The 26,797-nt window shown below is 42.3% G+C and overlaps 1 protein-coding gene across 6 annotated transcripts in view; it reads right to left on the bottom strand.

The window, feature by feature from the left end:
- Nucleotides 1-26,797, bottom strand: part of TANC1 (tetratricopeptide repeat, ankyrin repeat and coiled-coil containing 1) — a 243,775-nt gene that overhangs the window by 59,203 nt on the left and 157,775 nt on the right. For 4 of the 6 annotated variants that reach the window (XM_039237550.1, XM_039237552.1, XM_039237551.1 and 1 more), the window contains exons 5-7: nt 18,396-18,526; nt 17,165-17,351; nt 3,664-3,927 (exon numbers count right to left, since the gene is read on the bottom strand). The exons of the other annotated variants lie outside the window; for them this stretch is intronic. In XM_039237550.1, coding sequence (XP_039093481.1) covers nt 3,664-3,927; nt 17,165-17,351; nt 18,396-18,526 — 582 coding nt within the window. The remainder of the gene's footprint in view (nt 1-3,663; nt 3,928-17,164; nt 17,352-18,395; nt 18,527-26,797) is intronic. 6 annotated transcript variants of the gene reach the window in all.

Genomic DNA, 26,797 nt, shown 5'->3' on the forward strand with positions numbered 1-26,797 from the left:
ACCAGGACCAAACTCATCACCATGGCTCCCTACAATAATACTGCTTGGAATATATATTTCTAGGCTCCTGCCTGGGACCTGGGACTCTGACCCAGACCTCTGCAAATGCCCCTCTCCTCAGCATGCCTAACTGTAGACACACCCGCATGTTGGAGGCTGAGGGAGAAGGATCAGCCACAGCTGTGCCCCATAAGCCAAGTTCGGTTCAGAGCTGGAACAGCCACAAATATCTGGCCTGCTGCTTCAGCCCTAGAGAAATCAAAGACACTTGAAGCCCCCAAAGGGTTTCCTATTTCCCTTCCTCCCCTAACCCCTTTGAACATGACATTCAGTTTATAATTTTGTGACAACCGAAAGGATTAAGAATAGGAGACTATATAAGGGCATTCCAAAGAAAAGATTGCAAAAAAAAGCCTTAACTTGACACAGATGCAGGAGATGGTGAGGACTCAAGCACCTCTGTTTTCAGATTTACCATCACTACAGCTCTGGATCCAAAGTGTGCAACAAAGTGGCCTCACCCTCTCTGCAGCTCTGATTCCCCATTTCAAACGTGATTAAGATACAGTGAAATGGACCATGGCTCAGTGGGGCTGCAAGACAGGAGCTGCCGGCTACCTCTGCTTCCTACAGCATTGTCACAGCCACTGAGAGAGACTCATGGTTGGGATAGTGAAGCTTTAGGCCCTCCCCACCTAGAAGAGTAGGCTATCTGGACCACATTCTGCCTTCTCACACATGTGTACAGTAGATTCTCAGATATTACCAGCACAACAGCCAGACTCACTTCCGGTATTTAATAATAACTGTTTTCAAAATACTCAACACAACTCAGGGCCAAGAAAAAAAGCAGAGGGAAAGCAATAATTTTATGCTGCAATAAGCCTACTGCTAGTAGCTCTACGGTTAAATTGCACACTTGTTGCAGACACACACATCGCATCGACCATCTGCCTGAGAAGGGTATTTTAAGATGCTGCAGGAGAGTTTTTTGTAGGGTGGAGTGGGGGGTTGATGGAGCAGCAGAAGGAAAAATCTCTAATCCTAACAAAAAGAAGTATCAGTTGAAATACCATGGACTAACCTATCAAAGGTAAATGCCATTAAATGGAGGCAATGACTGCTTAGAATTTCAACAAAACTGGCTGTCAATTCTGTTTGTTGGTTTTCTAGAAAACTAAATACAGTGTCTGTGATCCACTTAGAAAGCAATTCAAAAGAAAAAAGAAGTTAGTCAGAAATAGTAGAACATAATTACCCAATTTGTAGATTATCTAAGATATCATGTTAAAGGCTTCTCCTTCTGTTTCCTAATAAAGGAATGAGGTATTGATGCCACACATTTGATGTAGTATAAAGTAATAACCTGACTGCAGCATTTTACACCAATTCCACTCCAACAGATACCTTTCCAAAGAAAATCTCTGTACAGTGAAACAATCTCCAAACCTAGTCAACTTATTTTTATAGTCTTTGACATAAGAATTTTACCAATTTCACTGTACTAGACACAATAGTGAACAGACAACCACAGTTCTTTGTAATAGGCTCACTGACAGTAAAGGCTGGCAACCTCAGGAACTCACTTCCATATCCTCACTCCTGGGGTGGGAGAGGGGGAGGGGGAGAAGGCGGGCAGGTCCCTTGGTGCAGCCGTGACCAGAGGTATGGTATCACCTTTCCTTCACCCACTGGTCCCTACTCTTGCCCTCATATGCCTTATATGTAATCACTTGATGTTTCCCAAATGGCAACTTGTGTTTACATGAATCTTCAGATGCAAATAATTCCCAGGGATTGAAATATATGGTCCATGACATATTATTTAAATCCTAACATTGAGGGTTGCCTACTACCCTGTTTGTAGCAGCTGGCCTTCTAATCACTAGACAAAGTGCTACACATGGTCTCTATGACCTGCATTTCTTATTCTTTTCAATGATACTTGGAAAAATCTTGCCATTACTTCTTAATTGAGGTTCAGCTTCAGGGGTAGGAAAGTGGGCAATAAAGATTCTCCCTGACTCCAGCTTATTAAAAGATACCATGAGGTAAGGAACTTGCTTGTTTCCTTCCAAAATATGCTTTCAGTTTATAAAATTTGCAACAGAGAAGAAATGAGCAAACCCATTAGGCCAGGCAGCAACTGCTCAAACCCAGAGGTAACACCCTCCCATTCCACAGGAGGTCTAGCTCAAGTGGGTACAGAGACACTAATGAATAAGCACAGCAGCAATCAGAAAGCCCTGCTCTATAATCACTGCAGTCTCCTGGAAAAGCTCAGCTCACACCCACTGTCACTCCACATGCCAGGAGATCACATGAAAGAACATCAGGCAGAAAACATAACCCTAAATGGGGTGCTTCCAACACTATTAATGTATTAATGTGTTTACTAATTTTAAAATAGCTTGATTAAATTGAATACAAGTTTGCTATTTTGTTGATGTCAATAAAACTATCATGTTCTGGGATCATACAAATGAATTGTTCATCATAACTAGGTAGACAGACGCAGTCTAAACGCATTGAGTGCAACACACTTTGCCGTAGGTAGCAGGATAGTGGTGGGAGGGCATAAAAGCTTTCGGAAGAACCATCACTCAATATGCATAACACTCCCCAGTACTTCTCTCTGGCAGACATGCCAAATCCCTCTTCTGGAACAAGGCCATTTACTTCCTTTGAAAGTGAATTAGAGCCACGCCTCAGAACTTTTCCATTAGGGCCATTTATGTATCAGCTGCTTCAGAGTTCCACTGAAAAAAGAATGCCCAAGAACGACCAGACTGGCCGGCCACATCCCCAAGGAACAGTAGAGAAAAATCGTTTGATGTAGGGAAAGAGAACCTGGGACTGTTAGTAGAGGTGAAATTTTAAGTGCTATATTGGTAACAGAGAAAAACTGAAACAAGATCATCTTCTAAATTCAACCCAGGAGCATGCAGTTTGGAAACTCGGGACCATCAGAGCAGGCAGGACAGCTCCAAGGAAGAGTTCCTTTCTTTGCCCGTCCCAAATTGCTCTCCTTGCTTGATGACCACCCACTGTCAACTAGCAACAGTCACCCCCTTTGCACCCTCTCCCTGTTCCAGCTGACCCCATTCTGCAAAGGATTGCCTGACCTTCCCATTTTCATTTCCTTGACTGACAGGCCTCACTTGGGCTGCTTATGTTTTAAGCTGTGAGCTCCCTTATAACTGAGGGATACAGAAAGAGGGCCTCCCATCTGTATGATGGGCCTCAATTATAAAAAATTAATTCAAAAGTTGGATGAGAAATTCTTTGAATTCATATTAACAAACTCACTCTAAACAACGATTTCTGTTTACCAACATGTAATAAAAAGGTACAAATTTACTCAGGCTTAAAGCAACAAAAACAAGGACAAAGTTTTCGCCACTTTCTTCCTTTATACACAAAAAGCCACAGAATCTAAATATTAGATTTAAAGAATTCCAGAACGGAAGGATCAGTTAAAGACCATTAACGGCAGCCTTAGCATGTTTACAGATGGGTAAACTGAGGCCTAGACAAGGTAAGTGCCTGACCCACGATCACAAATCTGGCTTGTGTTTGGACCAGATTCCCAAGTGGAGACAGTGAGCATGGGGCACCTCAGACCCAGTAAGATAACCCTTCTGGAGAGAGGCATGTCCTTACCTGCAACTGAGTTGGGCCGTGGCATTACTAGCGAGCTGGAGCTCTGAGAATAAGGGACTGGACCATCTCCAACTGAGGCTTCAGTTTTGGGCAGCACGCTCTCCGCTGACCCAGGGGGCTCCTCTTCTGCCACTGGGGAGCAATTATCTGCCCTGCGATCATGAAGCACTCCTTTCTGTACCCCTAACCTTAGGCTTCCGTCCTTATTCCATTCCAAACTGGAGCCACTCCGGTCATCGTTTTCGGATGAACTTGTAATTGTGGCTGAAATGAGAGACCAAAATACTTTGAAGGAGGCCAGGCACAGCTGGGGCTGCTGAGAGTTAACACAAGCACACTGCCCTCCCCGTGATCAATGGAAACTTTTCCAGTCCACACAGATTTTTATCAAAGTTATGTTTCATACAATGTATTTTGGTAAATTAGAAGAATGTTGCTTATCATGGGAAATAAACTAAGTCATTCTACCATGGAGGGGCAAAAGGCTGGTAAGATAATGAAAAAGCTGTCTAAAACTATCTGAGAGTTAAGAGTAAAGCTATGTAATTTAGAGATGATGTATCCGCTCTTTTTAACAAAGATGAATTGCTCACAAAAGAATTCATATCTCATTAAATTCCTCTGAACCTATAAACATTTTTTTCCAAATTAATATTTGTATATGGGGGAGGACAAGGCGATACAATGGTTAATGCAGAAAACATGCAAGAGAAAATCTAGAAGATTTTCAATTGTAAAGTCAAGCAGAGAATCTGATCCTTAGAATTAAACTTTATAACATCTGTTCAAGATGAACCAGAAAGAGTGACTTGACTTTATTCTCCTTTAGCAGCATGGAGTGGAAAACTTCTCAGCACACAGAAAACACCAGCATGGGAATGGATGCTTGACTGCAGAATTTAACCTCTAAAAAAGAAAACCAGCATGGAAAACCATCTTGGCAAAAGAGAAGGAACAGGATGTAAGAAAACAGCAATATTCACCCTACATGGCTTCTACAAATAGCCACTTCCAATTTAAAGACCTGAGACCCTTGCAAGCACAGGTTACCACAGACTCAACACTGGCTTGTGTCCTAGAGAACAAGGGCCATGTCCTCTGGTCCTTTCGTGTTTCCTGTTTGGATCCACACAGCCTAGGCCCTTAACTGAGAGATTCAATGGCATGTGGCAGATCAGAGTGTAGTATAATAGAACTCAGCCTCCTGGATTAAGCTACTTCATCAATATAACCCAGACCATACATACTATCAGCAGGCTGGTGAATTAGCTCCAACAGCCTGTTATCCAGGATCAAAGGGTCTGAGAGAGTGTTGTTTTGTTTATTTTTACAATGTTCTTTAAGGTTCAGAAATAAAGACAAAACAATTTCCTCACTGTGACCGCAGGATACTCTGTCACAATTCTAAAATGCTCTTTAGTCCTGCTGCTCCAGTTTGGACTCATTATCCACTGTTTGTCTCCTTATTTAAAAACCCTTCCAGGGCACCAGGGTGGCTTAGTCAGTTAAGCGTCTGACTTCGGCTCAGGTCATGATCTCGTAGTTCATGGGTTCGAGCCCTGCGTCGGGCTCTGTGCTGACAGCTAGCTCAGAGCCTGGAGCCTGCTTCCGATTCTGTATCTCCTTCTCTCTCTGACCCTCCCCTGCTCATGCTGTCTCTCTCTCTCAGAAATAAATAAAACATTAAAAAAAATTTTTTTTTAAATAAAAAGCCTTCCTATGCGCTGAAGCCTCAGAGTGTCTAACCTGGATCTGCCACATCCCTTTTCTGAACAGCACAGCCCCTGGCACACACTAAGTGCTCAACGAATAAGCAAATGAACAAACATCTCTTCCAGCTGTGCTCAGAGACACTACATTTAATCTTATGGTTATTGATTCAGAACTTGATTTTCTGTTTCCAACAAAAATCTAAGCTGATTTGGGATCTAAGCCCATCCCAGAGTGTCTATTCCCAACATTTCCAAGTATTCTATCCACAGTATTAAAACTGGTGTCTCCATCTATTTGGATTCAATCACAACCTTGTGTGTTTTCTTAAATGGACCATTCAAATGCATATAAGTATAGCAAGCATGACTCTTTCCACCCTGAAAATGCTGGTGGTGGTGGTAATAGCAGCCACTAACATTTATTCCAGATTACCATATGGCAGGAACTGGGCTAATGCTTCATAGGAATACTCTAATTTATCAATCAGATCACTGCTTATTAATAATTAATTGCAATATTGTTAATAAGCTGTGATTATTACAAGCCTTCATTTGAAACCCCACTGTTTGGGGCTCAGAATGCTCTTGTAGCAGACATAATTAGTTAGGTTCCCAGCCTACCCCAAAATCAAAGTTACAGGAACAGCGACAGAGTGGGGGTGGAGGTGATTTGTTCGGTTTTATTTTGTTGCTGTTTTATTTGGGGGCACATACTCTGAGTCCTAACTCCGCCCACAAGAAGTGCGAACAGGGACTGAGACCTCCCTCCTTCCTGCTACCGTGACAGCACCCTGAGGCAGTGTAACAGAAAAGGGATGGCCTGGTCAGGGGCCCTAGACTGCAGGGACGGCCTGACAGTCCCGTTCTCACAGTACAGCCACAAGTTTCCAGGTGCTGATGAGTGCAGCAAAGTGGGTGCAGGAGGAAAACCCCCAGCTGCAGGAACAGGAGCCAGAAAGGGAAGTCCAAGATGGGGTTGCCATTTCAAAACGAGGGTAAGTTTATAATATGTTTCTAAGTAAGAGACGCTCCCACCTGCCCTCGTGATGTTCAGCTAAGACACACATTCCACTGTTCAAGTAGGCGAGAAACTCTCCAGCTCTGGGCCCTTCCACTAAGATTGCCCCCTTCTCAGTCTTCCTCCCTACAACGCAGTACCAGATGCAGCCCACAGGGCGTGAAGCCCCACAGCGTAGCCCCACAATTAAGCCCTGATGCAGACACAAGGGGGCAGACCCATGCCCAACAAGAGCAGTTTTCCCTATGGCCCACGAAGCACACCTGATAAGGCAACAACACAGTGGCCAAGGAAGAAAAGCTGGTTCTTACAACAACTCACAGGCTACTCAAAAATACCTAGTTTTCTTTCTGGGTAATAAATTCAAATCCCTCATTAAGTTAATCAGTCACTTTCACATTAACACACACACACACACACACACACAAACTATGGCAGCATCTTCACTTATGAGGACAAAAAAAAAAAACAATACCACCTCAAGAAACTAAGTGATGTTTGACATTTTCTGGAGATTTAGGTAATCATTCGAGTTCCTTAACAACTCAAAAATCCTAACATTTTATTCCTTCAACTCGTACAGATGCCAGCTTTTGTCAATTAAGACTGACCATTATCATTCAGACAGGGTCTCTACCACTCTTCCAACACACAGTATGCTGTTAAATGAGTGGTTTAATAGTATTCTGTTAAATGATAAAACCTCAAGTTTTATCAAGCTAGAAGATTAGACTTTGCTTCTCACAATTTAGTGTTCAATTAGGTTTGGTCCTGCTCACTGATTCACACGTGCTACTTCTGACTCTGCACACCATTTGCAAACTTTTAACCAGGGACAGTGTGTTCTCATTCCTATGTAGTAACAGCATGTTTAACCAGACCTACTAGCACACAGGGCTATGCGACTTCCAATACACACTCAAAACACATTAGAACATATACATGATCACCACAATGGTTGAGGAGAGGTGGACAGGCTGAGAACCATGAACCCCACTTTACAGATACGGAACGCAGACGTGAAACACTCATCTCTCTGTCTCTCTCTCTCTCTCTCTCTCACACACACACACACACACACACACACACACAGAGTTGGTGGTATGTCTAGTATCAGCCCTTTTTAACTGCCCACACAATGTGTATTGAAACTCCTCTTGCTTTGCACAGCTCCCAAAAGCAAAATGTCTCTAAGTGTGTATGGCTAAAAAGTACTTTACAGTTCATGAACTTTGCCTTGTTAAACACAGTAGCCCCCAGGCAGGGGCTAGTGGAGAGAAGCCAGTCATGGGCAAACAGCAGCCAGGAAGTGGAAGAGATATTAAATGTTTTGCTATATAAAGTACTATAATAAAACTGTATTCCTTCCCCTTCCCAGCTTTCTTGTACCCACCCCCTTTCTTTGCCTTTTGAAGGTTCTTTGATACGTTAAATGTAAACTTAAAATAGAATTTTAAAAAATCAGTGTTAAGTCCAGGGCCAAATAAGTAGGTTGTAGGATCTAAATCAAGTTACAGGTTTAAAGGAACATTAAGAAGAAAATTAAAACAACTATAGCGTTACTCTAGAATTGTTTAGGAACTAAGGGCCACTGATACCAAGCGAGTGTCCCAGAAAGCAGAATTCGCCTCTCTTTGAAGCAAAGACAAGATGTGAAAAGTGCAAAGGACTTGAGCTCAAATTCTCTCCCCTTTTGAGGACCCATAATGGGTAAGCCTCTCCAGGCAGAGTACTGGTAATGGGCACATTTTTGTCTTTACCTTCCAGATATCATAATTTTTGTCTTTACCTTCCAGATATCATAATTATGTATCTGATGTGTCTCTCTTTGTATAGGCTCCTAGGAATCCAAAATTTTCTGCCCACTGAGAAGCAAAATGAATCAAGTCTTATGAACCTGACTCCTGACTTCACCTTTGTTTTGCGTTTTTATTTTTTTTATTTAAGTATAGTTGACACATAATGTTACATTAATTTCAGGTGTACAACCCAGCGATTTGACAACTCTATATATTATGTTGTAGCTACCATCTGTCTCCATATCCTACTACAATATGATTGACTGTATTCCCTGTGCTGCGCCTTTCATCCCCATGACGTATTCAATCCTTAACTGGAAGCTGGTATCTCCCACTCCCCTTCATTCATTTTGCCCACTCCTCCTCACCTCCCTCCCTTCTGCTCTTTCACCTGCTCTTGTTTTCTTTCCTCAGCTCATAAAATCCTATTTTACTAAATGTATATTTGTAAGAATTTCTAATCCACTGGGGAGGGATTAAGTATAAAGCAGCCTCGGGAAATAACAGCAGTGGGTAACATAAATATAACAGTGCTTACTATGTATGGGCTATGTTCTAAGACCTTATCATATCTCAACTCACTGAATACTCCTAACAGTCCTCCAGGCAGGAAAGCTGCATACGCCTGAAGCCTTGTTATGGTGGCCCATGCTGTTCTGATCATACCACACTATTAGAAAAACTGGAGCAGACATCCCAAACCCATGTATTTACAAATTACATACATGCAGCATCCTAATTTATTCTAATATAATCATATGCCAAAAAAAATATTTTTAAGAGACTTTTAGAATATTGACAGAAATTGACATTTTCTTCAAGCACTCCACAAACAGTCTTGCATTCTCCAATTTTCAAAGCCAGGGCTCTATAAAGAGAGTCCTTTGTCCTTCCTTGCTTTATGGACAAAATCAGATATAAAGGCATGTATGTAAAGTGCCTCAAATATCATAAGTACCCAAGAACATTTTCCTCCCTATGCAGCTGAAAACAGAGTAGCACTAAAAAAACAAAGAAACATTTTTCAATTTCTATATTCAGTATAATGGTTGACACAAAGTTAAAACACTGGACCAATGAACTGAAGATCAACAAAACAAAAAAGACATAATCGTTGCTTAGAAAAGTGGGAGAAGGGAATGAAAAAAGAAAATCCCAGCTATACTACAGATATACCACCTCCTTTGACCTGGCAGCATAAAGATCACTAACAACTTTGGAAAGAGAAACCAGAGACTAAATGAGACTGGGTAAAGAGCAGAAAGAAAAGTCGAGGAAGTGCACTGTGCCCAATACCCTGGTCCTCCTGGCCTGAAAGGATTCGCTTCTTCCCTTGCTCACCCCCAATGTCTTGCATGGTCCCAGCTGCTGTGCTGTATTTTGTATCTCCCCAGGTGACAGAGAGAAGGACTGCATGGACGAAACCAGCATGCCTGAAACCTTCAGACCAGAAACACCAGGCTGGGCTTCTTCCTCAGCCCCACCTGCAAAGTAACCAACCACACAGCGAACAGAGGCGGCTCACCTGGAGCGACTGCTTTCACCTCCCTCAGCCCAGCAAGGAGAAGGCTCCAGGGAAGGCACTCAACCTAACTCGTCCTTGCCCAGAATGCCACAGGGAAGGTGCCCTGAGTTACCTTAGGCTTTCAGGGACTTTCTGGCTTCTCCTCCCACAACTTCTGATGGACAACAGCTTGGCCTGTGTAAAGCACAGCCCTGCTCCCCTTGTGGCCTTGCACACGGGCACTGTGCTTTGGCTTGTGGCAGACAGATCTCTGAACCAAATCTCTGGCTCAGTGCTCACGGCATTGCGCAAGGCACGCTCTACTATGACATGTATCAAGGCCAGGGACCCAAGCCATGGTTCATAGCTGCATTTGTGAACTCCCTTAGACTGTGGAAACACCTAAAGGATCAGTGGGAGCAGGGCACTGGTGAAGTGGAGGACAGACCACACTGCCTGAACACAGTCTGACACAGCAGGTAATAGCCTCCAGAGAAAAAGCCTGTGGATTTAAACACCATGAAGTTTTCTAGCGATAACACCCAATGCTGTGTTTCGGTAAAGCTTTGCATAACGTGCATACTGAAGGCACAGACACTACAGCTTCTGACATAGTCCAATGACTCCACAGAATTCTGGACTCTTCCAGAAAAGAGCACAAAGCACCACCAGTGCTTGGTATTATTATGCACCTATAGCATACATCTTCCATCAAGAGGTGTCAATCACCACCACGTTTTAAACCCTTTTCAGTAATTGACAATTTGCTCAGTTCTCCAAGGGCAAAAAAGCCACTCTTTGGTTCCATGAGTGTGGTAAGTTTTTACCTGATCTTTATTGTACCAGTACGGAACAAACTTGCTCCTAGTACACAGTAGGTGCCAATAAATGCTTGCTATACTGACAGAACAGCCTAAAGAATCCAACTACACTGTGAATACAAGTACAGCAGGCATTCTACTGCCTCAAATCGTCACGAAGGATTTCTTTCCCACATTAAGTATATTACCAAATTATATATGTAAAGGCAAATTTTCCTCTTTCACCCAGGAGATTAAAAAAAAAAAGCTTCTATAATTAAGGATGATTTTTTAAATTGCAGGCAATGTAGCAAAATGAATATTAACACAGATCTGAAACACTCTAAATAGTTATTACCAAATCAATTTCAAAGCATTTTAATTTAGTAGCAAGCAGGGCAATACAACGCAGTATTAGCATAAAATCAAAAGGGCAGGATTTACAACAGGTTAAAAATGAAAATAAAATACAATTAATTTCTCTTTGTAGGCCGCTCTATGCATATGATCATCTCCTGTGAGACACAACGTCCAGGAAATAAAAGGAACAAAAGGTCTCTAGCTACCTCTGGACACACTCTCATTTTATAAGCCCAGAAGGGAGTCAAATCACAGGAAGATAAAAGTCAGCCCATGAGAAACTTTTTTTTTTTAAATATACAAAGCAACTGGGCAGAAAACAAATATTATCAAACTCTAGCAAGCAGCAGCAGGATACTAATCAAGTACCCAGTATTTCCTACAAGCCCCGTTTGCAGAAGAAATGTTTCTGTGAAGGTACTCCCCTGCCTAAATTTACACCTGCCTTCTGGCTTCAAAGGGAGAGAGGACAAAAACAAGCTACACCCCACCTCCCCAGCAGAGAAAGGGGAAAGGCAGCAGGAAGAGCCCACGTTTTTTACCCTTTTCATTTCTGAGCACTTAATCTCTTGAAAGCTATCTGGTCTGGTGGAATGTGGTGGCTCAGGTGCTGGGAAGCTGTGCAGGTGAACAACACACCTGCTCTGTGTGGGAGACATGCCCAGTGGGGGAGATGTGGACACAGTCCACTCAGAATAACCCTCCTCCTTCATGGAGTTGCCCTAATACCAACTCTCAACAGGAAGCAGATCTGGGATACTACAAAAGTAATTTGGAGATTATAAATGTCAGCAGGTACAAGGAGACAGCAGAGGAAGGGCCTGGAAGGGAAAGATGACTAACTTTAATGGTCTCTTACTCAGCCAGAATTTTTCTAATTGCTACCTGTAAGAGTCTCTCCTGGGCACATCTATTATTAATGCTTAGAAAGGATTGTTATTTTGTTTTTAAATTGTGATAGGAAAGCTGGGTTTTGTTTGTTTCTTCTCATCCAATATGCATTTACTTTCTTCCTAAATAGAGAAATAACCTATTTTCTTGAAATACACACACGCACACATACACACACACACACACACACACACACAACACACAGTACTGATCAGCATATGGACACAGACAAAATCTAAACAATACATTTAAATCAAACAGTGCTTGTTAAAAAAATTTTTTTTAAATTATACTTGCTTTCATACACATTCCAATGAATACACCTACTTAATTTTTTTCTAAGCCGAAATTAATACAGTTTACAAGTTCTATTCAACAGTTGGAAGGCAAGTTTACTAAAGGAGCATCACTAAGAAAAAATGTTTTCTCAGGCATGGAAGAAACCCCTTTAAAAGCCGCTTCTTTACAAAGTTTTCCATTAAAGCAAATTTAAGGTAGCATAAGCTACCTTATTCTGATTGGGTATAATTTCACATTCAGAAGTCTTCACATTGCAACTTGAAAAATTAGACACTAATTTCTAGGCAATGCTAATGATTTTAATATGTAAAGAGTAGGAATTTTTACCTAATGGCAATGAGAAAGAATGAAATCTGGCCATGTGTAGCAACATGGATGGACCTTGAGGGTATTACGCTGAGCAAAATAAGTCAGGCAGAGAAGGACAAATATCATATGTTTGCATGTATAGGAGGATTAGGAAGAACTTAAAGGAGGACCATAGGGGAGAAGAAGGGGGGAAATGGTGGGGGAGAGGGAGAGAGGCAAACCATGAGAGACTCTTGAATGCTGAGAACAAACTGAGGACTGATGGATGTGGGGGGGAGGGGGGAGATGGGCATGGAGGAGGGCACTTGTAGGGATGAGCACTGGGTGTTATGTGGAAACCAATTTGACAATAAACTATTTGTTAAATAAATAAATAAATAAATACATACATACATACATACATAAAAGCAGTTGGTCCACTGTCAAAAAAAAATATATATGTATTTGTGGGGAATTCAGTTACTGCCCACCCAGCAGAGACAGGATTTGTACATGAAAAAATTACGATACTTCTAAAAAGCTGCTAAAGAGCATCGTAAGAACTTGGACCTCATCAAAGGAGGATGAAGTGGGACTCCCCTCTGTAGGACACAATGAAGCTGGAACAGAGGGTAGAGGGTCTACTAAACCCTGACCTCCACACAGAAAGATTGGAAGGGGTCCAATAAATTCTCCTAATGGTCATCGTTCTGCCCTTTCCCCCACTAAGCTGTTCCTAAAAAAACAGTTCTCTTCACCTGCAATATGTCAAAACCAGCAGAAGCAGAACACAGGAAGGACACCCCACGGCAGCCCTGACAAGGCTGTCTGAGAGTGTGGGAATGCAACCTTCCCTTCGTGGCATCTGCTGAGCAAAAACATGTAGATTAAATATAATTAGCAAGATGGAAATCAGCTTGCATAGTAAGAGGAGGGACAGGAATTTCTAAGGATGGGTTAGCACTATGTGAAATTTCCCCTAAGTGCCCTAAATAAACTGTGCTAATACTGTGCATACAACTCTGAGCCCTGTGTGGGTGCCTGCAGCTACCCTAAGCTACACAATGCCACGGCAACTGTGTGCACTTGTTGTCAGCCCACCCCTAATACCTCTGCCACTCCAACCAAGCTCTATGGGCTGACAACTCTTTAAACAATTTGAAACAGAAAATTAAATGGAAACTTCCTCCCTGCTCTCTCTAGGGTCTATGGAACTTTAGAACATGGATCCTAACTAGCTGCCAGGAAGCCAGAGCATGAAGCCAACGTAGTTCACCTTCATCACTGCCCACTCAGATCACTGTGTTCTTGAATAAAATCCTCTCTTAAACACTTAAGATGCCTAAAGGCTGCTGTTCCCAGGCTACACCTTATAAAAACAGTCATGTTCCTCAGATAGAAAGAGCACACACTCCACCCCCAGCAATCACAGAACCACAACTGAGTCACAGATCCCTGCTCTGTGAAGAGGCCATGAAACCTACATACCCTGTACTGATTCAGAAGGAAGCACTCTGCCTCCTCTGCCCCCACTAATCCTGCCTCTTCAAAGAGCTGTGGCTACAGTCTGCCTGATGAGGAAACACTGCTTTTTTTTCCCCCTTCTCCTCCCTACCATACCCTCTTCCCTGTATCCCTTGGCAACAGGTTCTAGTTCTGCAGGTCACTGAAGGAGAGAGAACAGAGGAACACTGTTCCCAGCAGTATTTCCCTCTCAGCCACCTACCGTCCTTATTCCCTGCAGGAGAGCAGCTAAGGCAGTAAGATGCCCAATCTCCAAAGCTGGGGGCCTTCTGTGAAAGACGGATGTACATTGCCTAATGACTACCGCTTCATCTCTATGGTCACCATTTTTCATGCAAAGCTGAGTTAAGGGAACACGTCTGACTGCAGCCAAGGAATGAAGGACAGCCTCAATGACATGAAATGTGTCATTTAACTTTAACAAGACAAACATTAAAAGATGTGACAATGCCAACTTGGAATGGGAATACTGCATAGCTTCTTTCAAAACCAATTAAACATTCCCTCCCTTGATGCAACTTGAGAGTGGCAACAATTCTCTTTCCTTAAATTCTCACTTCCAATACCAAGCTGAGAGCCCGGTAGATAGCCGTAATAACATAAATGAGGACTGCTCCCCATCCATGTGGAGACAAGAACAAACAACAAAACCAGAACAAGTAAATTAAAGGAAAATACAGAGATGCTAGGGAGAGCATATAATAAGGGGACTAACCAGTCTGGGATTAGATGGAACTATATTAAATCAAGTACTAATTAAGAGCCTTGGTATTCCTACAGATCAATCTCTCAATGACAAGACAGAAAACAATACCAGTAACTTTTCTTTGGAACACTTTTAGGGGCATCCGGGTAGCTCAGTCAACTGAGCGTCTAACTCTTGCTTTCGCTTCAAGTCACAACCTCACAGTCCTAGGATGAGCCCTACGTTGGGCTCATAGCTGGGCGTGGAGACTCCTTGGAATTCTTTCTCTCCTTCCATTTCTGTATTTCTGTGTCTGCCCCCTGCTCACGTGTGCACACACCCCCACCCTCAAAATAAACAACAACAACAAAAAAATAGAACGCTTTTAAAATTGTAGCACTGTATCTCAACAAGAGACAGAGAACAGGAGAAATGAATGAATGAGGTTCATTTTCTGTCACTGAAAAAATTTCTGTCAAAACAAGAAACTGGCTTAGTTATAATCAGAGGCACACAATGCCAATGGCAGATCATTTCACGAAAAGGGAAAGGCTATCCCAAAAAAACCGTAACAATGACCAACTCCTCTTCTGAAGGAAGGTAAACTATGGACAGTAGGACATTTCAGAAGGGTGAGGAATGTTGTAAAGGAAGTTAACTGGCTACCGCAGAATACCAGAGACCCATCAGTGATGGAAAGCTTGGAGAGAGGGCATGAGAACAGAAGTAACATTGGGGAAAATGAGTTGACCTAATAAACAGTAGGTGGGGAAATAAAGTGAGGTGAGAATAGGAAATCAACAGAATAAGCTCACCGTAAGGGCTTGAAGCTGAGTGAAAGAATTTAAATTTGCTATGAAAACCTCAAGCCACCTTTTATTTTTTATATTCCTAATGTTTATTTATTTATCTTGGGGGGGGAGGGAGGGAGAGGGAAAAAGAGAGAGGGAGGGAGGGGGAGGGGGCAGAGAGAGGGAGAATCTCAAGCAGGCTCCTCACCATGCACGGGAACAGAGAGTCGGGCTGGATGGTGCTCATAAGACCATGACCTGAGATGAAACCAAGAGTCGGACGTTTAACTGAGTCATTCAGGTGCCTCATCAAGCCACCGTTCTACTGAAATGTCCAGAACAAGCTAATCTATGGAGACAGAAAGCAGACTACTGGACGCATGGGGCCAAGGGCGTAGGGAAATGCAGTGTGATTTCCAATGGCCACGCGGTTCTTCTTGGGGTAAGACTGTTCTGAAGTCAGATGGTGGTGATAATTGCACAGCTCTGAGCAGACCTAAAATCGTTCAGTGGTCTAAATGGGTGAATACTGTGGTATGTGACAGCATCTGAGTAAGATCATTAAAACTGCATTAAATGCAAACCTACTGAAGAGCCTGAAACAAGGGAAGACTGAGGGCACAGGCTGCCATCCTTATGCTGAGGGCCCCTAAGAAAGCTTCAGTGAGGTCTATACCATGGATCTCACAGATCTTCTGGGGCAATCCCCAAAATATGCAGTGCATGAACCTGCAACCTAGTTTTACAAATTACACTCGAAAGAAATAGGAGGTGACTAAAGAAAATAAGGAGCTCAAATGTCATTCTCTTTGATTATACACTAATGTGGAAGTAAGAGAGGTTGAGTCCACTTACTTAAAACACAAAATACCCCTCAAAGACCTGTTCATAACTCAGAAAAAGGGAAGGAACTGAATGTCCAGTAGAGTTAAATACTATAAAATGGCACCACAATACTCCACAATGCTGGAGTACAGGAGGGTCCATAAAATCCATCCAGTGGCTCCACTTATCTGTTATCTGAAAGGCATCAAGCTGGACACCTGCTTGTTCAATCCCACAGGTGTTCAATCCCACCTGCAGAAATGTAAAGGCACTCTTGTTTGGGGTAAGATATAAAAATAAGGGCTCTTAAATTCCCCAGTTGATTCTAAAGTGGACCTACACTAGAATCTACTGAACTAATCAGAATCCTTACAAAGAAGGAAAGAAGTGTGCAAAGAGCTCAAATGTTATCCAAGTGATTACCCAGCTAAGCATCCTAGGAGTCAGGACTAGAATCTGTGTCTCCTAATTCACAGTTAGGGACACCCATACCTACTATGTGGGTGGGTGGGTGGGGGGGCATAGGGTGGACATCCTTACAAAATTCTGGCCTCAGAACGAGTGGTCAGATACCATTAAAAGAAACTAAAGAACAAACGCCAGGAAATAAGTGAGGAAATAAATGACCTTGAGATTAAGCTAGGAAGATCCCTCAATATTCAGGGATTTTATTGCCCAGTCATATGTTTTTGTGTGACCAGATCCCCAACAAATGGAACTGATCGATGAAGAGGTAAAATTTTGTAACTTCACAGGACAGATCTGATCTGGAAATTTTTTTAACCAAATGAGCCCAGTGTTCTAAAATAAACACCAAGGAATGTAGAAACGGATGCTTCATCCTCAGGGCTGCACATGGAGCCAGCACGGTTCTGCAAAGAACAGGGCGGACCCTGGCAGACCGACCTTCACAGACCACGCTAAAATCCTCTTAAGAAGTGCCTGGTGAATGCTCTGGCTGACGTGCATGGAGCCATTACATTACCGAGCCGTGTGCTTCTTACCTATAATTCCACTGTCCTTGCTTTCCAGGGTTGAACTAGGGCTGCTAATGGTCTCACAGGGACTTTTGTTGGCTGCGGTCTTGCTGACACAGCTATTCAAAGTTGAGCAGGGGCTATCGGTGCTAGGAGATGCGGTGCTGCTTGTTAGTGTGGAGCAAGGACTGATGCCTTGGCTCAGAGCTGTGCACTGCAAGACGAACGGAAGGAGGAGTTAGCACGGCTTTACACAGGACGCTGCTACACAGTCTTTTGTTTCTGGCGCTATAGCGATCAAACTCAAAACAGGAACATGGAAAACAGCTTTTTAAAACTAGGGAGCTTCACATATATGTGGTCTTCCAAATTTTAAAAGAGAAATATCCTTGTTCTGTCCCCCTCCCTCATGACTTTTGTTGTTGTTTTTTAATTAAAAGGGCAGTCTTAGAAATAATTTAGTGGGAATGCACATTCATAAAACAGAAATAGCAAGCAGGCAGACTTCCTTTCATTTAAATTCTTGCAGAAGACAAATGAGTTCTTTGACCTCTGTACGGAAAATCTGGGAACTCTGTTTTTGTAATGTTTCACGAGCACTGCAGCCTGATTCAATTCCTGAAGATTTATGGGCTCTGCAATCAGGGCAAGGAGGTTGATGGCCACTGCAATCTCAATCAGTGTGGGATACCCTTACAGAGACCCTCCCAGGAGGCAGAGGCTCGGGGCCCCTCTCTGCCATGCAGACGTATACATCTTGAATGGGAAGTGGTGGGCTGCTGTTCACTAGGATGCAGGGTGCTCTCCCATGCAAGAACCATTTGATCTCCTCTTATTTTATCTGTGCCTCATCTCCTACAAATCTTTTCCTCACCCCACTGACCCTCCAAAATCTCCACCACGAAAAAAGCACAGGAAAGCACATCCCAAAGCAGCCAGCTGAGAAGAATGGTATTATAAAGATAAAAGTAGTATCATGACTAAGAGATTCTTTCAGCCACTTAAATTCATTTAGCTACTCTTCCCTGGGTGGTGACTCGAAGGTTAATGTGGACATTTCCTTCAGTTCTGTGCCCTTCTGCCTCTCCCCACCTCCCCACTGCAGAAATCACAAACTGTCGAAATAAACTTCAAGACACAACAGCCCAGGCTCATGGAGCGAACAGGGACTTCCTCACTCAGGGAGGGGGAGGAGATGGTTATGACTTCATTTATCCTCTGAGCAGGTAGGACATGCAGGATCTTCCTCAGACATTACCATGGTTTCATTTTTTTCTTCAATGGTTATGTGTGTGGCACTTGGGATCCCTTCTCCCAGTAAAAATCCCAGCCTTGTCAACAGTTCTTGAGCTGCCGGCGAACAGCTCGGTTCATTATTGGTCTTTGCTTCTGGAACAAAGAGAGAAAACAATGAAGATGCCCCTCTGGGGAATTTCAGGTTTGCATCTGGAGGAGTCCCCGCTGCAGCTGCTTGTCTGGTGCTTTTGTGTATTTTTATAAAATGCACAAAGTTTGACAAAGCTGCCTGTCCTCTAGCAATACATTCTAATTAAGAGGCAGTGACAGGTTAAGAAAACAGTAAAAGAGAAACTCTAAGTGCAAAGAGTGAAAAACTTGACCTGAATCAGAACACCGGGTGATTACAGGACAGCAATTCCTATTTCTATGTCCTGTGAAAAATGGATACTTCAGACACCAAAGGTAGAAAGAGGCCTGCCATTCATCTTAACTCTTTAAGAGAACACGGTGGCCAACGCCCACCGGAGGCTGAAATAAAGTTTAACTCAAGTGGCATGCTGGCAGAGACCCCGGCTACTTAAATGTTGGGGTAAAACTAAAATCTCAGAACTCATTAACTATGGCATTACTACTCTGGTGGAAATGTCCTGTGCATACCCTACGCCCACAGCAGTCAAAAATCAAAACAGGAATCCACTCTGAAACAAAGATTTTTAAATCCTGGCAAAATATGTCCCAGGAGACCAGGCCCAGGAATACACTGCTGTTTAAGTGAGGATGTAGAAAAAGTAGGCTGTATTCTCAGCATACTCCACAGTAATGCTGGCAGCACAGTTAACCTGAAGGTCACAGGGTATGCTTAGAACCTGTCCTTCCTCTGGCCTCCCTGACCAGCTGGTCATCTTACTTTTCCCACTTAAACACTGCTGTTGGGTTTAAATGTTGAGCTACAGCTACCCTTAATTAAGGGTGATGAAATGATATCCACACCATTCTAACACCTCTCCTGTATTTCTAAATCAGCATCCATCAGGGAGTAAAAAACCATATAAAGCAAACTCTGCTTACAGATGTTACAGCTTTAAAGCAATATGCAACCTGTAATACTCTCACTCAATGTTTTATTCTTTTTTGTTAATCGTCTAGAGACCCAGACCCATACATTCATGAACCAATTTTTCTTAGTTGTGGAAATCTGCAGATAAGTCTTAGAAAGATAACACGAGGAAAGAACAAAACAGCAGTGTTACCGTTGAGCTATAATTTCACCACCAAAGTTCAATGCTAACTTTGCCTTCCTTCCTTAAGGAACCGCAAAAATCAAAACAAGCAGAGCTGAGAAGAGCATTTGTATTATCCTTACTCACATTATCAGTTTTGCTCAGCCATTCTCCCAGGATAGCAGCTACAGGGAAACCAGGCTGGCTGTGTCTTCAAGGAAGGAAAAGCATCCCACCCCTTGCTTATTCTCAAAAGCTCCCAATGTGTGTGGTAAGAATTGCTGTTTGCCAGCCTGGATGTTTTTTTGTTTTGTTTTGTTTTGTTTTTAGTTGCTCTAGAAAACTGCAGGGGTAAAATAACGAAGGCTTGATTGTTCTGGGTTAAGAGCACCCACATGTTTCTGGATCATTTGTCTTAAATTTGTAACAGGAAGGGGCAGTGGCCCCAAGCCAAAAGGGGTAAAAAAGCACCCCAGGGCGCGTCAACCACACCCAGAAGAAAAGGCCCCTTCCCACTAGAGAGTTCCAACCACATTTTGGTTCCCAAGGTACTTGGGCATTTGGGAAAAGAAGGCAGGAACTAAACCAAATCAGAAAAACTCAGGCACACCCAAGGGCTGAACCACTTCTGAACAGGATCAGTCCCACCCGCCCTCGCTCCAAGGCTCAGGCGGGCAGCTATTTTATCTCAGGTGGCAGCTGGACCAGGGAGGGAGAGAACAGGATGCAGATGGAAAAGGAAAGAAGAGGGTGAGGGGCCAGAACTCAGCAGTTTCTCTACTATACGTCCCCCTTTCCTTTCAAAACAATCTGTATACCGCTACCAGATTGTGACTGGTGCCCTTGAATGTCTAGCTTCTGGTTCAACCTGAAACTCCAGGGAAAGGGCCAGAAACTACTCCCAGTTGGCAGCTGCTGATGGAGGCACAGAGAACAGCTGCACAGGCTTGGCTGCCACAGAATTTACCCTGATGGCAAACAAGGCCATGGCCTAGGGCTAACGTGGGACTCCCTCTGAGACCCTGTAACCCATGTTACAGGGTGTGGTGCCCTCCCCCGAGGAGTCACTGCAGCCTCCACACTGTGTCTGTAGACAGACACCCCAGATTGCCAAGGTTTTCATTAAAACATATGTATTTATGCAAAGACAACTAACTCCTCATCTAAACCTCGCCCTTTCAGACAAGCTGAGAGCTGTGGCAATTCCAGGTTTAATGTCTAAATTGACACCTCCAAATTCATGATCAATTTGTTCTCCTAATTGTTCAACGTGGACTTGGATGCCCCTAAAGTTCCCAAACCTTACCTGGATTCGGGATGAACAGATGCCCTTTATTTCAGGATTAGCATCCTAAGCCACTGAAATTTCATTTTGTCCAAAAGCTTCCCAACTGTCTCTTCATATAATTCTCTCTTCTCAAATGTCATTCTAGTGACCTTCCCCTCAGAAGCCTTCTTCAGTCTGAATTCCTCAATCCATGTCAAGCCGGCTGCATTTTCCCTCCCTAATGCACAGAGCTTTCTCTCTGGCTGAACTTTTCATTCTGGCAGAAGGACCCCTGGGTGAAGAGAGTGACGGTGCCATTTTGGGAGAGATGAGTCGCCTGGGAACTCACACTGATATACTGGACTGTGAAATTAAAATGTATTTCTACTTCCACAGCCAATCACAAATACTGAGATCTGCATAGTAAAGTAAGATTTCTTAGAACTAATTCTTACTACAAAATGACCTCCAAACCAAAATCCAATGGGATACTCTAAATGGCAAGTATTTTCATTCATGTAGTAAATATTAAATCACTCATCAATAATAGGTGTACCTTATCCAAAACAAGTGGGATAAGTGCTAGAGAGACATCATCTCTTAGCAACATTTTATATCTCACAGATTTAAATATCTAAAGATTTTATGATGGCTGTATTTGGAATTGAAAGGATAATTGGCCTCATACTTCCTAGGACTCCATTAGACAAATGGGGAGGGATATTCCTTCCCAGTAACGTTTTCATGGAATCTTCAATAGGTCACCATTATGAAATAAACAAGAAAGGCAAAGAGAATTTTTCAGGTCACTTCTTTTCTCTTTTTATCTACCCACACCTGTTGGACTATGTTTGGGGTACCAACCCTCAGGTACAGTCCATAAATGGACCACCTCCCCAATTACCACCATCCTCACTTCAAATCCATTTGTGCCCCCTATAATCATCCCCTCATCCTTCCCTACAGTCTCAGAAGAATGGACTTCTCCCAACCAAAACTATTCTGGACCACTTACGGCATGAACCTAACACCCTAAATTTCTTCATGAGGGAAGTGGCCATAACCCACTTCTTATTGGTTGTGAGAAAGGGAGGGAGGGAGGGAGGGAGGGAGGGAGGGAAGGAAGGAAGGAAGGAAGGAAGGAAGGAAGGGAGGGAGGGAGGGAATGAAAAGAAAAAAGAAAAAAATGAGAAAGTATCTTACACACCAAGCATCTTTGAGATAAGATGTTATATCAAAATTGGTCATTATTTCTACCAACTTTAACACCAAGAGCCTACTTTCTTACTATTATTTCATTTTCTGGTTTCATGGATTCCAATCTATATTCAATGTGCTTTTATTTATCTTACCTATCAAAACCATAATTTTTTATGATTTTTCTGCCTTAAGTAACTTTCTATGAATTCACTATTCCTTCAAGGGAACAAATTTCATTCCTTTTTATAATTATCGAACTGTTCCAACATGGCCCATATAACTGCTTTCATTTTTGTTTCTAAGTTTGTTTAAGACAGCAGAGTGCAAGCACGCGCATGTGCCTGTGAATGAGCAGAGAGAGAATCCCAAGAGGACTCCATATTGTCAGCACAGAGCCCAACACGGGGCATGAACCCACAGACCACAAGATTATGACCTGAGCTGAAATCGAGAGCTGGACACTCAACCAACTGAGCCACCCAGGCACCCCAAACTGCTTCTTCTCCTACACCACCTTCTCTCCTTCAATTTCCAAAAACACTTATTTACAGAGGAGCATCTATCCGTGAACCTGAGCTCACTCTGTCAATAACTGGCTTCTAGTCCTTAATACAAAAACCTAGTTATCATACAAGCTATCTTTAAGCTCTCCACTTTATTCACCCCATATTGAAACTGTCACTAAATCTTACCATTTCCTCTTTCAAAATGTCTCTGAATTAGCCTTTTTCTTTCTAGTCATACTTCTACTTACAGTTCCTCATCCTCTCAAGTCTAGATAACTATCAGAATCTGGATCAAATTTCTCATCTTTCTAAAATTTTCTCTGTCTTCTTTTCCTTCCTCACAGCCAGTGGTCCTCAAACTTTTTGTCTAACTCTTAAATGTGAATTATTGATGTTTGTCACATTAGAGATTAAAAAAAAGAATTTTTAAAAATCTATGTGAATCCATTCTATGTTAGCAAAATATACATAGTAAACATTTTTAATAAAACATATTTTTGGGGGATGCCTGGGTAGCTCAGTCAGTTAAGTGTCTGACTTTGGCTCAGGTCATGAACTCACAGTTTGTGAGTTCAAGTCCCATGTCGGGCTCTGTGCTGACAGCTCAGAGCCTGGATCCTGCTTCAGATTCTGTGTCTCCCTCTCTCTCTGCCCCTCTCCCACTCACGCTCTGTCTCTCCAAAAATAAATAAATGTTAAAAATTTTTTTTTAAATTAGAAATATTTTTGGGGAGTGCCTGGGTGGTTCAGTCAGTTAAGCATCCAACTTCAGCATGATCTCACAGTTCCTGAATTCAAGCCCTGCACTGGGCTCTGTGCTGACAGCTCAGAGCCTGGAGTCTGCTTCGGAGTCTGTGTCTCCCGCTCTTCTGCCTCTCCCCCACTTGTGCGCTTGCTCTCTCACTCTCTCAAAAACAAATAAAAACCATTAAAAATTTTTTCCGCAAAGATTTTAAATAATTTCTACACTCAGTGTGAGGCTCACACTTAACAGCCCCAAATCAAGAGTCAATTACTCTACTGACCAAGCCATCTAGGCACCCCCAAAATATTTTCAATTTATAAAGTTAAGAATGGGATTGTTTTTACACTTTTGCAAATTCCTTTTAATGTCTGATCTGATGGAAGACAGCTAGATTCTCATGTCTACTTCTGCATTTAATCTGTTGTGATATATTCTTCTGGGTGAAGCTTGTGAAGAAGTGTGGCCTCAGAGAGATATGTGGCTGGGAAAGCGAGGAGCCTTCTCAGTTAATTACAGATATTCTTCTTTGATACCTCACCAAAACTTGACAAGTAGCAATTTCTTAAGATTAGTTCTAGTGTTGACTTTGAATCCATATCAATATACTTTATGTACTCTGTTACAGTAAAGGTCAATTAGGGGCACCTGGGTGGCTCAGTCGGCTAAGCGTCAGACTTTGGCTCAGGTCATGATCTCACGGTTCTTGGGCTCAAGCCCTGTGTCGGGCTCTGTGCTGACAGCTAGGTCAGAGCCTGGAGCCTGCTTCTGATTCTGTCTCCCTCTCTCTCTGACCTGCCCCTGCTTACACTGCCTCTCTCTCTCTCTCTCTCAGAAATAAATAAAACATTAAAAGTAATTTTTAAAAAATAGGAAAAAAAACAATAAAAGTCAGTGATCTGTTACAAGCTTCAATTTTTTTTAATGTTTTTATATATTTGTGTGAGAGAGAGAGAGACAAACAGTTGAGCAGGGGAGGGTCAGAGAGAGGGAGATACAGAAATCTGAAGCAGGCTCCAGGCTCTGAGCTAGCTGTCAGCACAGAGCCTGATGCAGGGCTCGAACCCACGAACCGTGAGATCATGACCTGAGCTGAAGTTAGACGCTTAACTGACTGAGCCACCCAGGTGCCCCTGTTATAAGCTTCAAGTGGTCTTTAGCCATGCATGATTTCTTAATATCATGCATCATTGGGTGATTTGGAAAATACTGGTTTTACAGATCTTGCAAGTGCTGACACATTTATTATACAATACCAAAATATCACATTTATTAATATCACATCTCAAATGAAAAGTCCTGAGAAGCCATCAAGCTCAATGTGACAAATCCAAATCCCAAAAACCTAATTTTTTACTTGAAAGGTCAAATTTTATCATTGGCAATTAATCCCTGTCTTTTTATTTTTTAATTGAAATGACATGCTCATTTTGTTCCCTTTTGAGAAAACGTGTGTCAGATACCCAATTCTGAATAACCCTAGTTTGCCAGTCATTCTTTCAAGTAAAAATGGTGTTCCATTAAAAAAATTAGCTGGCCCGCTTGCAATTCAAACAGTCACACGAGTGGTTTTCTTTGAAGCAACATCACACTTCAGCATGCAGCAGAATTGCTTTATGGGGACTTCTCATTTTATGACACAAACTATTAAAAAGATAGTCAAGGTCAAGATTTAGTAACATTTGTTATTTTCTGTGCTTTGTCAGGGATGTTACCCAGTGAGTTATTATTTTTGATACTAATGCATGGTGGTAAAAATAGCAGTCTTAGCTCTAGTACAGCAGGTACCCCTACCTCAATGTGCACTAAGGCATCAGAAGTCTTAACCAATAACTGCTTCTGCATCATCAGTGCACATGTCAATGCAAGAGAGATGGAATTATCTTCCTAATATCATTATGAAAAGAGTTTTGACCCCCCCGACCCCTGTAAGGGTTTTGGGGATGCCCTTAAGTCCAGAGTCCATACTTTGAGAACCTCTACTATAAGTCTTCAGCTGTAGTAAATTCTCCCTTTCCTTTAAAATCAGTAAAAACTATTGTGCATGCATCTCATCTTCCCTTACGTGCTCAAAGCCTTGGGGTAAAAATGGGATGGTCTATCCTCACCACCTGCACTTCCCTGTCACCTACCTACAACTTAAATTCATTTCTTTCACAAGCCTCCTGAAACAGCCCTATAAGGCACAGTTATTTTTTTCTTTATAAATGGCCAAATCTCCTCTTTTGATTTTCCTATAATTTTTGATCTTGCAAATACTGTCCTCCAAGGAAGAAAGTGGCAACTCTCAGAACAGATGCTCAGAGAAGAAATCCATGGTTTCCAGAATTACTGTGTGGTCTTGAGGGTTCTTATCTTACCCTTTTGCTGGTGCTTCTTCCACCTAATTCACAGCTCATGAATGAAATATCAAAGTTTCTCAGTCCTCTTCTCTCAACAGCCTTTTCTCTAGTCTAACATATCTCATTTCATCACATTCCCTCTAAGGAAAGGATGCCCAGCTCATACCCAGAACTTTTTGAAACCCAGTTTGAATTTCTAATTGTTCAGTGGGCACCTATGTGCCTAGATGCTCCACCAGCATCTCAAACTCAACGTCCCTGAAACTGAACTCAAACCAAAACGGATGGTTCCCTCTCTTTCAGTGTCATCTTAATGTCACCTCAAAGCCTTGAAGTCATCATCTTTGTGTCTTCAGCTCCCAGGTCCATAAAATTTCTCAAGAATCTTCCTATTCATCACCTCTTCTTTCCTGATCCTGTTCTAATTTGAGATCTTACTCTGTCTTACCAAACTACTGAAATCTCTTCCTAACCATCTCCCTGACTCTCATCTCTTTTGTGCCCCACTGTATCCTATACTTTGTTGCTAGGTAAATCTTAAGGCAATCAAGTCCCTTCCAGCCCAGCTCCACGAGCACCCGACACCAGCTTGGATTAGTCAACACTACTTGCCTCTACTATTACAGTCATTCTGCATATACAGGTCTTTAACCTCCAACCAGACTCTAAGGCTCCATGAAGAAAGAACCTATGCTTGATAGCCCATCTCAAATAGCATCCAACATAGCACTTTTCACAGTATGAGAATCTAATTAATATTTATTTTAAGGAAATACAGAATGAATGGATACTCTAGCTCTAGTCTCTCTTCCACAGGACATATACATGGCACATCTTTTTTCTGTGCTTTCATCTAACTAAAACTTTATTCAACTATTGGTCAAATGGCCTACCACTATTCTAAGAAGCTGAAAATTAAATTAGCTGGAGCAAAGTTACCTCTTGGTAAAGGAAGGAAGAAATATAGTTGTTTTATTTCTTAAGCTGAGTAGTAGGTAGACAGGTGCCATGTTCTTTATAGCCTTCTCATTCTCTATATCTATTTGACTATCTGAAATAGTCAACAACATAAGGTGTCAATATTTAAACGTATCTTTAAAAAAAAACAAAAGCCTTACTCCCCCCAAGATAGTTTCGCACATAA

This window comes from Hyaena hyaena, unplaced genomic scaffold, assembly GCF_003009895.1.
Source record: "Hyaena hyaena isolate Hyena2069 unplaced genomic scaffold, ASM300989v1 scaffold_126, whole genome shotgun sequence".
NCBI lineage: Eukaryota > Metazoa > Chordata > Mammalia > Carnivora > Hyaenidae > Hyaena > Hyaena hyaena.